Source organism: Mandrillus leucophaeus, unplaced genomic scaffold (assembly GCF_000951045.1).
Source record: "Mandrillus leucophaeus isolate KB7577 unplaced genomic scaffold, Mleu.le_1.0 Scaffold499, whole genome shotgun sequence".
NCBI classification, from domain to species: Eukaryota; Metazoa; Chordata; class Mammalia; order Primates; family Cercopithecidae; genus Mandrillus; species Mandrillus leucophaeus.
In genome coordinates, this window is record NW_012105353.1 from 1,705,952 (window position 1) to 1,720,203 (window position 14,252).

At 36.7% G+C, this 14,252-nt stretch overlaps 1 protein-coding gene across 9 annotated transcripts in view; it reads left to right on the forward strand.

Moving 5' to 3' along the window:
- Positions 1-14,252, forward strand: part of ADGRG2 (adhesion G protein-coupled receptor G2) — a 102,177-nt gene that overhangs the window by 45,862 nt on the left and 42,063 nt on the right. For 2 of the 9 annotated variants that reach the window (XM_011995809.1, XM_011995801.1), the window contains exons 3-11: positions 970-1,017; positions 1,116-1,139; positions 2,651-2,686; positions 4,669-4,710; positions 7,280-7,333; positions 10,109-10,164; positions 11,071-11,126; positions 12,352-12,391; positions 12,847-12,884. In XM_011995809.1, the coding sequence (XP_011851199.1) occupies positions 970-1,017; positions 1,116-1,139; positions 2,651-2,686; positions 4,669-4,710; positions 7,280-7,333; positions 10,109-10,164; positions 11,071-11,126; positions 12,352-12,391; positions 12,847-12,884 (394 nt within the window). The remainder of the gene's footprint in view (positions 1-969; positions 1,018-1,115; positions 1,140-2,650; positions 2,687-4,668; positions 4,711-7,279; positions 7,334-10,108; positions 10,165-11,070; positions 11,127-12,351; positions 12,392-12,846; positions 12,885-14,252) is intronic. The other 7 variants (XM_011995802.1, XM_011995803.1, XM_011995804.1 and 4 more) reach the window with 7 other exon arrangements.

The window sequence follows — 14,252 nt, forward strand, 5'->3', positions numbered from 1 at the left end:
TAGTTGTGGCCAATTATTTTGTTCTGTCCCAAGAGCAAAAAGGATTCTGTATCTACGCTTTGAATCTTATTGCTCAGGAACTGTCTTACTACTTCTCAAGAAATATCCTTGGTAATTTAAGAAATAAATAAATGTAGTAAATGACAAAATATGGAAACAATAATGTGGACAGACCGTTTGTGTGTGTTTCAGCCAACACATGAGCAGTCTAAAACAGGCCAGCCAAAGTGCCTTGACGCACCCAAATTTTGTCCATACCAGCTGAAAATCAGGCTCCCTACTGCAAAACTTACTTTAGTTATAAAATGTTTGTGTTTGCTTTTCCCATGTTTAGGTAGAGGTCAAGCCATTGGATCTTTTAAATATTTAAATATGTAAAATGTATGTAGTAGATTGACTTCTTAGCTTAAGTGGAGTCATTCCACAGGAAATTTATCACTTGATTAATTGCCTTAATAGCAGCCATATTTTAAAATAACTTGCCAGGAAATCTGGTTAGGTAGTACAGTATTGAGTGGTAGCAATTTTTTTAATCCTAAATTTACTGTGGGAAGATTTGCTAGGCATCATTATAACAGAATGGCACCAGCGTGCCAATATATTTCATGATTGTAATTCAGCAAGATATTTAAAATGTTTTCTAGAATGCTCTGGCTGAAAAAATTTTAAAGTAGTATTTCTTGTATTTTGGTCTGGTTCCTAATCTTATTTCTATAATATTCCATAAGTAGTTAGCAAGCTTTGTGGTCAGGGGTCTCAGGTTCACTCATCTTGGGTTCTTTTTCTACAATTCTCTGATTAAATTTTATACTCACTGAGCGCTTATGGGACATGCAGATTTAACTACATCTTGGTCTGCTAGTGTGTTTTCTACTTCTTTTCATAATTATATCTCAAAAGTTTTAATTCTTTAAAATTTGACAAATAATTGTTTCAAAGTATTTATTTAATTTTTTTTTTCTCCTGCAGCTAAATTATCTGTTGTCAGTTTTGCCCCCTCCTCCAGTGGTACTCCAGGCAAGATTTTGAAAAAATTTAAACCTAGATTTAGTCCAATTTGTTAAAGTTTTGTTTTAATTATATCTTTGTATTGTTTTTCTCCTCGGGACAAAAAGAGGTTGAAACAACAAGCCTCAATGGTAAGAATTTTTCTGAAGCAAGTGAAAATTGATAACCTTTAATATGAATATAAGTGTAATGAATGGTGTTGAAGGTTTCCATTTCTAAATTATTTCTGAATACATCGAGTAGTTTCAAATAACCCAGAACAAAAACCCAAAACAAAACTTGTCAACCCTGGAGAGTGACCTAAACTTTCTGGTTAAATGATAACATTCTTACAGTCATGGAGGGAAGACAGCCGTCCACCACTCTAATTGTTAGCTTAAAAAGAAAAGAAATATCGATCACATTTTGAATTCTCCATTCCTTCGCTGTCCAACACAATGCCAACAAGTTTTACATGACAGATTGTTTAAATGTGAAAAGCACATCCAGTAATTCAATATGATTCAGCATGGATTTGGAGGCACAGCATGTTCAAAGATAGCCTTTTTACAGATGATTTGATCAATTTTTAAATAGTATGAAATGGAAAAAAAATGGCTTCCCCATCATGCTAGAGAAAAGGGCAAAGAAGTGGGCTGTATTCAAATATTCAAAGCACGGGGGCAGAGCAGTACATTCTGTTCCCTCCAATAAGTGAACAGAATGGGTAGACAGCCTTCCTTCCATCTTATTTTGATGAAACCCCAACACTTTTCACAAGCCCTTGGTTAAAATCAAATCTCACCATGTGGTTGGTGGTTAAAGAACTAAACAATCATAGATGCAGCTCATACTGATTGAAACTGGTTTAAATTCATATTTGGCCCAATGGGAAGGGACGGATGTTATCATTTTTATGTGCAGTTACCTCTCACAGTGAAAATAATATCTTCAATTTAGCTTTGGTGCAGTTTTTGGATCCCATTGTGTGTGTGTGTGTGTGTGTGTGTGTGTACCGTGTTTTAAGTATGATCATGTAATAAATGCCTTTTGGTTTTTTCCTAAAATTTCATCCAGAATGATAAATTCTAGAATGATTTGGATTTAAAGAAATGCCAATAGAATAGATTTTAAATTGGATTTTAAATCAAACAGGATCCAAATGAGATTTTCTTAAAAGTTAGTCGAATATAATGGTCATTTACTCCAAATTTAAGCTAGAATTATTTTAAATTGCTTTATAAGAATGTACCGCTGGTAAAAATGTATTATGCATCCACAGGTCTATATGTTAAAATCAGTATTAATGTTGGAAATATCATATCCCTTAGGGACTTTCATTATAATAGAAAAAAAAGGGACAAAATAGTAAACAACATAGATGAGTTTATTCAAATCTAATGGTTACGGAAGTGTTGCTAAGTGTTTAGACATGTAACTTGCATTTGAATCAATGAACATTTGCTCAGGAATTGTCTCCAGGGGTTGGAGAATGGAGTAATGAGACGATGGGTAGCAAAAACATTTAGTAGTGTCAGTTGGCTTTTGCAAAACTAACTTCTCCCAGATTTGGGGAAAAGGGAAATGTTTAAGGAACCTTGGAAGACACACATGTTTATAAACCATGCCAGTAGTTATGCTAATTTTTATAATTTTATTTCAGATGTTACTTTAAGCTTACCCCCTTTAAACAAAACAGGTAATATCAAGTGATTTCTAAATGTAATCGCTTCTTCTGCAGCCTCTTGAGTTTCTTGCTTGTGCGGTCTACTGGGTTACTAAAGAGTTTTCTTTTGTCTCCTTGCCCTCTTTCCTGTGCCTTCAGCCACTGATTTATGACCCCTTTTACTTTGACATTGAACGATAATTCTGTCACCACGCTCCCAAACCTCCAAACGATGGCCATAGCACTCCATTTAAAATAGCATGTATTATTTTTGTGATTATAATAGTGATACATATTAGCTCATAAAAATGGAGAATGTAGAGAAATACAAAGAAGAAAACACAAATCATCTTTAATGTTACTTTCCTAAGACTATGACTGTTAACAATTTGGTCTATTTCCATTCAGTATCATTTATACATATATTTATATACATATACTCTTATATCCTTTGCAAAATAGTCATAATTTACATAGATTTTTGTATCTTGCCCTTTTGACTTAATATTACATTAGAAGTATCTTCCAGTGTCCCTTACTATTATGACTTGATAATATTCCATTTTGTACCATATGTTGAACTTTAAAGTTGTTTCTATCTTTTTAATAGAAGTTATTGCAGTGAACATTCTGGTGCCAACATCTTTGCATTCATTTCTTATTTCTGTAGGATACATTCCAGGGATTACAATATGCAAGGATTGCATTCTAAGGGTCAGCAGTAAGACTATTGTAAGACCCTTGATACTACTGCTCAGTTACCTTCTAGAAAGGTTGTGCCCAGCGACATTCCTGTCTGCAGTGGATGAGAATGTCTGTGTCACTGTACCTTTGCTGAGACTGTATCATATATTATTAAATCTTTCTCTCAACTCTTAGGTTTTATTTTTCATTCATGATTATTAGTGAAGTTAAACATTTTTACCCCAGAGCACTTTAGTTACCAAAACCAGAAGTTCATTTCACAGTTGTATTTTGTTTGCTCTGAAAAGGAAACTGTCAGGGCAAACAAAATAATATATTTAAAAGATTCTTAATGACAATGTGAAATGCTATCAGCCTTCATAATTACCACCCACCATTGCTCATGGGCCACACATTGAAACCTGACAGTTTCAGAAACCTCATTTGTGTGTCTTTGTTACTGATGAGTTTCTGCCAGGATAACATCATCATTCTTAAGAGTGTCTCCAATCTCTGAGCTTGGCCTTTTCTTCAGAATTTGCCCATTCACCCTAGGTGACAGAGCTTCGATGCAAATCTATGCCCTGAACACAGCCTCTTTCCATTGGCCATTTTTATAGCAAAGATTTCTGTACCCAGTTCTCCATCATCTGGGGAATGAACCATGAGCTCTGTCCCCAAAATGTGTTTGGAAGACATTTCTAAAGTTTGCTCCTTCGGGGCATGTTAATATTTGCCTGTGAGTCACGCACTTTGAACAGTCCTGGTTCTGCTGTGGGCATGTTATGTGACTGTATATAGGTGGATGATCTCGACTTCTCTGAGAATAGCATTCTCCATCGATACAATGGGGATAGTATTATGTTAACTCCTAAAGCAAGACACTTGATTGTATAATAGCAATACTTTACATCCCATGTGTACTGTTTCACATTAATTTTTATTCTGAATCTCCTGCTCTCTACAATCTATCAACTGAAGGTCCCGATAGTGGCTTAATTCTACATATCTGAAGTGTAAGTCCACATCATTTGTCTTGCAGCAGTGCATGGAAACTAAAGTAGAATTACACAAGCAGTGGGATGTGTAATGGGTGTGATCTAACTGTGTAAACATGGAACTCCAACTCCCAGACTCACCCTGTGCCAATGCTATAGGATCCGTGGATGCGGTTCCTGTTCATTCTGTTGCTGAGATGACTGATAGTGTCTTAAAGGTGTCAACACTGTGACTTTTTTTTTTTAGCACTTCACTAAAATGATACTCATGGCAAATTGTTTTTAAAAAACAAGCAACAATTCTTCTCTAATATTTAAGTTGTTTCTTTGCAGAAAAAACTAAAATCACTATAGTAAAAACCTTCAATGCATCAGGTATGACTTATTATCAATATCAAGACTTTCTTTTTTTATAACTAAAGTAAAATTAAACAAATGGCTGGTGTTTATAATTTCTTTCTCTTTTTTCCAATCTTTTCAAGATAAAATCTGATCTTAATGAATAGATGTGTATGCACTGGGTACCTGAAATTGTTCTAGGTGTTTGGGGCTATATAATAATGATCAGACACAGAGCCCACCCTCAAGAATCTTCTAGTCTATGGGTGGAGACAAGGCAAACAAATAGATAACTAACATGAACATGCATGCAGATAAAGGCAATGATTATACAAGTATTACTGACATGGTTAAGAGGCATAGGAGTAGAGGGAGATGCAATTAATGAAAAAGTTAGAGGAATGAACCTCAAATTTTGTTTTTCCTGAGACAAGGTCTCACTCAGTGGCCCAGGCTACAGTGCAGTGGCACAATCATAGCTCACTGCAGCCTCAACCTCCTTGGCTCAGGCGATCCTCCCACCTCCGCCTCCTGAGTAGCTGGGACTGCAGCCTTGTGCCATCAAGCCCTGCTAATTTTTGTATTTTTTGTAGAAACAGGATTTTGCCACATTTCCCGGGCTGGTCTCAAACTCCTGGGCTCAAGTGATCTGCCTGCCTCAGCCTCCCAGAGTGCTAAGATTACAGGCCTGAGTCACTGCACCTGGCCAAATTCTTTTTAAATCCAAGAAAATGTGTACTTTTTAAGTTTCTGATACAAGACTACACACACAAGACATGCTTGACAAAGGCTTGATTTCAAGTAGGGGTTGGCAAACTATCACCAATGGGCCAAATCGGGCTCACTGCCTGTTTTTGTGAATAAAGTTTTATTGGAACACTACTATGCCCCTTTGCTTACATATTCTCTATAGCTATTTTTCTGCTGCATAAAACATGAGTAGTTGCAACAGAGACCATACGACCACAAAGCTTAAATATTTACTATCTGACCCTTTAGAAAGTTTTCTCACTCATGATTTAAGGAATGACCTGTGGCCATGTACATAAAGGAGATTACAGATGAGAACCCTAGCAATAGGAAAAACAAATTATCAGTATGAATGAGCAGCAAGAAGACACACATCACTGGAAATGGAGGTGCAGCTAAAATTTAGAAAAAGATAGATGATCGAATGAAAAGTTTAGTAAGTAATACAGCAATGGTTTAAAGGACATTTAAAGCATAACTACCCATTATAGAATCTATAAATTCTATATTTGCATAGTATATATGTTATAGTGAGTTCTATCTATAAGCAAGTATATTTGCTTATAGACAGAAGAAGAAATGAAATCTTTCTCTTTTGGTGTGGGTAACACTGCTTTGGAACAATATAAAAATCTACAGATCTGGTAATTTGGGGTACCTAAATTTAATTTGCTCACAAAATCAAAACTCATAGCTATAGGCGTCTTCGCTAAAGCATGATGCCTATATATCAATAAATCACACTAGTAGAAACCATATCACATGCACTAACTCAAATTATAATTTTAATTTGTACCCAAACTAGTTTTCTCATAGAAATGAACTAAGGATTCCTAATGTGCAATGGAAAGAAACTAGCAATTGGGCATTGCACACATAATTCTGACCAAACAAGACCTAACAAGGAGACATAAATATTTCTTAATATAACAAGTTTTTCCCTTGGCAGTTGGTTTAATACATTATCAGCATTTGCTCCTCCCATGTACTATGGATCTCTGATGCTTTGCCAAAAGGATGCAATTAATAAAGGAAGGCTTTTTAGAGAAGTAAACCTTGAGTTCTTTTCAAATTGAAGAAGAAATATACTTCTCCTGTCACCAAAGGAGAAAGTGTTTCTCAGGTTAATACATATAAAGTTTTGGTTCTGATGCTCATTTTATCTCCCAGTCATCTCTGTCTCCTTTGTATGCCTGTGTGGTCTGTTGTCCTGGTCATCACTCCATTTTGCCCTCACTAATACATAAATTTAAAAATGCTTTTATTTACTGGCTAGTATCATCCACTAGATTGTAAGCTCCTTGAGGGCAGGATCTATATCTGGAAACTCCCAAAGCCTGTAGAATATGGTTAATGCTCAGCAAATATGTTTTGAATTTTGTAGATTTGCCCATGAAACAATATTATGACATTAATGTTATTTCATACATACATTTGCATAAAGAGCTAGGATTAACATTAGAGTGTTCATAGACTCTCCTACCTAGGAAAAGAAGGAGGATCTATGATTAAGGGCCATTCCATTTAAAGTCTCTACTTGGTTTGTGTTCATGGTGCTCTGTTTATACTGAACAGGAGAGGGATTAATTGGGAAGGAGACAAAAATTTTAGGGAGGAGTTGAGGGTCAGATATTGACATACTAAAGATTAGTAAAGAATTAAGTTCCATAGCTGACCAACCAACAAATGAAAACTCATTTCTTTAGTCTTTGCGGAATTCATCCAGCCAATTAAATCCAGCTTATAATATTGCTGGTCCACATTTGATGCCTACATTTATGAATTCTCTTGACATTGCAGCACATAAACACAGGCATTGACATGCTTAACCGGCTGGGTTGTGTTTTCTTTGCAGGCGTCAAACTCCAGAGAAATATCTGCAATTTGTCATCTATTTGCAATGACTCAGGTTAGTTCTTGTGTACATTATACATTACCAGATAAATTTCCTCCATAGAGATAAATGGTTTGCTTTCTTTTCTTTTGAGTATGTGGTATGTGCCTCTTGGATCTGCTTCTTTTCATGCCACCTGGCTACTAGGAGTCCCTAATAAAAACAAAACAAATTTTATATCTGGCTGAAATTATCTTCCCATTGCCTAGTAAGAAGATGGATTAACTTCCTTAATATGAGACATAAAGCTCTATAATAAATATTTTTCATTATAGTTTTAAATCCATAACTAATACCCTTAGAATTAATTCATGAACATAATTAATAAAGACATTAATAATTATTGAAAGTCACTTCTTATATAGAAATCTGTCAAGCTTTTCCATAGGGCCTTAAGTATTAGAGCTTAGAAACAGGATAACGTCTTGCTAAGAATAAACAGATCAGCCTGTTGAATGTTGAAAACTCATGTACACCTAGTTTAAGTGGATGCTAATTCCAGCAGTGTCCATAGTGTATTTTGCCATCTCTAACTAAGACCATTTGCTATTTTTAAAAATTGAGATGGAAATCTCTTGAGAACATGCTATTTTTGAAATGGGAATATTTTCCCTTCTGCCATGGGCCAGACGGAATAAAACAACAACTTTTCTCACCTTGGTTTGGCTCCCTGGGCTCCCTTTCTTGTTAAAACCAATGAAAACAAATATGAAAAACAGAAAAATATGGTGTGGCAGGTCAGAATTGGCCAGAGATCATGAGAAGTGAGAAGAGGAAGTGAACTAGGTATTTTATGATATGAAAGTCTTATTGTGATTATAGTAATAAGCAATCATTACAGGAATGTTTTCTTTATTCCATTCCTTTTAACAGTTTAATAATTTGTGTGAAAAACATAGGTAACAATTTCAAGTAAAATAAGGTTGGATAAATTAGAAAACAAGAAAACATCCTATTAAAAAAATGTTTCACAAACACTTTCTATTGTGTGAATACAAGATTTGCTTATTTTTCTGCTGATACTACATTCTAGGTAGAATATAGGAGGAAAATATTAGCTGGTTTTGATTAAAGAAAACAAAGTGTTGGATACATTTCATTTTCGTATATTGTATAACCCTCTTCTCTTTTCCTCCTCCTTCTCTCCCTACTCTCTGAGTCTTCCGTTTACCGAATTCCCCATAATGTCATTATTTTTGTGCTTCATTTATGTTTTGGGCTGGTGACTAATGTCTAGTTCAGTGTTGTGTCTACATGATGTTTGATAACTGTTTGAAAATTGAACATGTAGTTTAAAAAAAAAAAAAAAAAAAAAACTGGTCATCTTGAATAGCAGATGCCAGAAAGCTGGTTGGAGTAATGTTTTCCCCAATTAAGGGACCGAATTGACCATTGGTTTTAGTGTTGGTGAAAACAACCTCATCAGGGTTTTTGGCACCAGAAACCCCATGGTACCCTGCCAGAAACTAGAAACCTTCACTTCTTGCAGGTTCCAATCTGGGTTCATTAAGGAAAATGGAGGCTGACGAAGAAAATGGGAGCTGACCAAGAGTCAGGCTGATAGTCAGAAGGTGGTGGCTTCCTGGTTGCTCTGCTACCACTGTGCTCCCAGCACATTTATGAAACTCAACATTCATTCAATAAGAATGTGAGGCAGAGATGTTGTGGGTGTTGGCACACACGTACACAAACACACAATTTAAATAATCATTTAAAAGCTAAGATTTAAAAAAATGGATAAGTAATTCTATGCAGATATCAAATATCTTTTAATAATTACATACTGTATGAATTGAAATTTCAGTATCGATATGTGGAAACTGAGGTTCTCAGTAGAAGAGTTGCTGAAATAGATCATGTCAAACACTGGTCTAGTGCTTTCTTGGCCATTTTTAAGCAGGAATCAGTTGTTGTACTTTGGGGTACAATAAAAGATGATGAGAAGAGGAGGCCTTCTAGCTTAGGGGTTGGCAAACTATCAGCCATAGTCCAAATATGGCCTGTTTTTGTAAATAAAGTTTTATTGGAACACAGCCCATGCCTGTTCATTTATGTATTGTCTATGGCTGCTTTCACGCTACAATGGCAGAGTTGGGTAGTTATAACATAGACCATATGGTCTGCAAACCCTCAAATATTGACTACTTGCTCAATCACCAAAAACACTGGCTGAGCTCTGGCTCTAGTTTATGTGATATCCTTGCCCTATTGCTCACAAGGCCAGTTTGGGGTTCCTATAGATCAAGCTTGTTCAACCGCGGCCCATGGGCCACATGGGGCCCAGGACAGCTTTGAATGTGGCCCAACACAAACTCGTAAACTTTCATAAAACATTATGAGATTTATGCATGGCCTTTTTTTTTTTTTTTTTTTTTAGCTCATCAGTTGTCGTTAGTGTATTTTATATGTGGCCCAAGACAATTCTTCTTTCAACGTGGCCCAGGGAAGCCAAAAGATTGGACACCCCTGCATATAGATTATGAAGTGCACACCATGTCTTTCTGTTTAGGAGTCTCTATTTTATTTGTTTCTAGATAGAGTCAAAGGCCCCAGGAATAAAATTTCTTAACAAGGGGGCAAGTTTTCTCTTTCTGAATTCCCACATAAAATTTACAGTTCATATTTTCTGAAAATTACGTTGATAATAGTTGAGTAACTTACTGACAGAGTAACTGTGAATAAAAACAATTTGATGAAACCTTATAATTTGATAATCTTTTTGTATGTAGTATTAATCCTCAAGCTATGAAGATACAAGTCTCAAATATCTTTTTGAAATTTTATTTTTAGCATTTTTTAGAGGTGAGATCATGTTTCAATATGATAGAGAAAGCACCATTCCCCAGGTAAGTTTTAAAGATTTTTCTTACTACAATCTTAAAAGGCAAATTCACATGTATTTAAACATTTGTTTGAGGTTCAGATTATTTATGATATTTGGTATATTTATTGTTATGACCAAATTTAAATAAAATATGTTAATTGAGTCCCTAGCTTTGTAAAGAGGGCTTTAATTCATAATAATCATGGTATTTTGTTAATAACTATATTTTAGTTTTCAGTAGGCTTGCTGCTGAATAAGAATGTTAAGATGATGCAGTTCTACTGCCAGTTAAAATTTTAAATTATATTAGAAACTCCTAGCAACAAGAAATATATGTATTGAATCTAAGAATAATAATCTGAATGTGATTCTCTTCGCCCCATGGGGGATTCTGATGCAGTGGTATCAACCTTCCCAAACCCCAGATTGGTTCAGAGGATCCCAGCCAAATGTGGTTCATTCATTCAATGACTATTTCTGAGTACCTACTATGTGCCAGGCAATGAACTGGTTGCTAGAAATACAGCGATGGCTGCTATCAAGTTTTCCTTTTTACATTGGGGTCTGTTAACTTAGATCCAGGACCTTTTGTGACGACAGTGTTAATAGTGTTCTTTGAGGGGAACTCTTGAAATGAAGAAAGACAGAAATCAGCACATCAGAGCTGCTGACTTAGAATATTTTTTAAAGAAAACATAAAACAAAAACAGGCTCAGCCAATACGGATTAACTTTTGAGAACCACTTTTTGCCCTCCCTTTTTTATAAAACTGCAACTTGATCATTAGATAGACAATGTTCCTTGCATTTAGGATTCAGTCTTTGGGGTATAGTTATTTGAGTGGCTGATAAAACTGAAGAACAACTTATTGTTAGAGAGTGAAAAAATAGTGTTTGTTATATTCTTAATGATTTTGTGCTTCTAACAGAATCAACATATAACAAATGGCACCTTAACTGGAGTCCTGTCTCTAAGTGAATTAAAGTGAGTAATCTGCCGTTGGATTTGAAACTTCAGACATCAACTACGGAAGGATACTTTTTGAGTCATATTTGCTATTGAAAACTGAGAATGGGAAAGAGACCAGCCCAAAGGTTATAGAGCCAACTGATTCTTTACTTCCTTGCAGATTAACCATAATCACATCAACTATTATCCCCATGAGGATCGTTGATGCTCTGAAGTTATATAACAGCTTCATTTGAATTAGCATTTGAGTTTTAATGATTTGGTATCCAGCATGGTTGAAAGAGGAGTCCAAGGTGGGACTCCAAATATATGATTTGTTGATGCTTTCATGAAGCATCAGTGATTCATAAGTCAGAGAAAAGTCTTTGTTAAGTAGACCCAGGCTTACAAGGACAAGCACAGACAATGAGAAATGCATTACAAACAGATGCCCCTTGCCCAGGTGCAGTGGCTCACCCCTGTAATCCCAGCACTTTGGGAGGCCAAGGCAGGTGGATCACCTGAAGTCAGGAGTTCAAGACCAGCCTGGCAAATGTGGTGAAACCCCATCTCTACTAAAAATACAAAAATTAGCTGGGCATGGTGGCGGGCGCCTGTAATCCCAGCTACTCGGGAACCTAGTTAAAGAATTCATCTCTGTTTGAGAACTACCGCCTTTGAGTGAATTCTTTAACTAGATTCCTCTTATCCCAACTTCATGTGAAGCTCTGCCACTTTGAAGAAATGAAAGCGTGGTTGGAGTGCGATTGGAGGAGAGGAATGAGAGAATTTCCTAAGGGGGAGTTGTGAGGAGGGGAAGGCAGCGTTGGAGAGGGCCAGAGAGGGCAGGACCAGGTCAGTGGGAGACAGGGTGAGGAAGAAATCAGAGGCACAGGGTCCCCAGGGTAAGTGGCCTGCCCCTCTCAGAAATTTTTGCCTGGGGCCAGCTTTCCCTCTGACCTTCTGCCAGAAGAAACTGCCTGAGGTTGTAGTAGCCTCATGAATAACAAAATTGTCCAATCATAATTTATATCTCACTTTTGGCTAGAACTGACATAGCTCCCGTCTGGTTGGTTTCCCTTGTCATATAAATAATTTATTTTCTTGCCACATAGGACTCTCTTATACTCTCTGTTTCTTCAAAGTGAACACCGTAAGCAACATATACCATGTGCTTGATTTAATTGCTAAAATCTAACATGTTTTGAATTTAATATCACTAATGATCTCCTTAATGTCAATTTCTCTCATTTTGTTACAGACGCTCAGAGCTCAACAAAACCCTGCAAACCCTAAGTGAGGTAATCATAGTGCACCCTGTAGCTTGTTTAAAATTATTGTTATGATTTGGGGGAAAGCATAGGGTTCTGCATTCCTGGGAGATATGTATTCAAATTCTTCCAAATTTGTTGTGTAAGAGAATGAATGGACTAGTTTTTTTATTCCAAAAATCAGAACTGGAAGTAATGGGTAGACATTACAAGGAGGTAGATTTTCCTTCATGTAACACCAAGAGTTTCTTAAAATATAAACTCCAGGAAAATGAGCTTCCTTGTGTAACAGTGACCTCACGGAGATTGTATGGCCTGAAGAACGTTGATGATATGCCGGGAATCTGATAGGAATGTGAAATGGAAAATCCCTAAGGGCTCTCATGATTCTAAAATTCTGTGATTAGCCTTGGGTCTTCTTTTCTGATATTTCCAACTGCCCAAAGTAACATATATGTCTATACATGTTTTTTGTTTTGTTTCAGACTTATTTTATAATGTGTGCTACAGCAGAGGCCCAAAGGTCAGTCATTTTTAATACTTTCATAAATATCATTTCTCCATTTATGAGGAATAAAGTATTAAGGAGTCTTAGTTAAATTGCAAATGCAAAGGGGGTCCTCTAAAATAAATACATATTAATGACATTTTGGATTTAAATATTTTTATTTTTCCAAACACTGATCACTCTGTCATATCTGTCTTCTCATTTCTTTACAAAGCACAGAGAGATGTGTAGTATCGGGCCATTTACCTCTGGTTCCACAAGGCTAAGGGTCATCAGTGTCCTTAGCCCCGAGGGCCACCAATATAACCAAGAAATGACTCCCAGTGGTCCAGGCAGGGTGAAGGCCAGACCAAAAAGAGGGAATATAACATGGAGCTTGGGAAAAGAAGGAAAGAGGAGGAAGGGAAAGATTGGAAAGAAAGAGAAAAGAACATGGCTGGGTGTGGTGGCTCACGCCTGTAATCCCAGCACTTTGGGAGGCTGAGGTGGGCAGATTACTTGAGGTCAGGGGTTCGAGAACAACCTGGCCAACATGGCGAAACCGCATCTCTACTAAAAATACAAAAATTAGCCAGGCATGGTGGCGGGCGCCTGTAATCCCAGCTACTCAGGAGGCTGAGACACAAAAATCACGTAAGCCTGGGAGGCAGAGGTTGCAGTGAGCCAAGATTGCACCATTGCACTCCAGCATGGGTGACAGAGTGAGACTTTGTCTGAAAAAAAGTTTTAAAAAGAAAGGGAAAAGAACAAATTAAGAAGCACATGCAGGCAGGGGTGAATCAGAGGTTGTCCAACAATTATTTGGGGTTGCACAGATTATCATTTTGAATCGTGTCCATTGGCTATCCTGGCTGTGTAAACCGATGGCTTATAGGGCAATACTCTCACTATCTGAACCCCGAGCCTTCTGTGACAGTCAAAGTCCTAGAAAATGAGTTTCTACTCATTAAACTATTCATTGGTACAAATAAGGGCAAGTCTTCTGTGAAATTGTATTCCCTATCCACTGTACAAATTTCGTTCATTTCACTGACCTGTTTTTCATTATTGCAACATTAATTTTCTTTCACCTAAACCAAGGCTAAAGTAGAAAGAAACAGAGAGAATGTCTTCAATTCTTAGCTATCTGATAATCTAGATAGAATTTCCAGAATTTTTTTTTTTTTTTTTTTTTTGAGAGACAGAGTCTCACTCTGTTGCCCTGACTGGAGTGCAGTGGCACAATGTCGGCTCACTGCAACCTCCACCTCCCAGGTTCAAATGATTCTCCCTGCCCCAGCCTCCTGAGTAGCTAGGATTACAGGCACCCGCCACCACACCTGGCTAATTTTTGTATTTTTAGTAGAGACAGGTTTTCAGCATGTTGGCCAGGCTGGTCTCAAA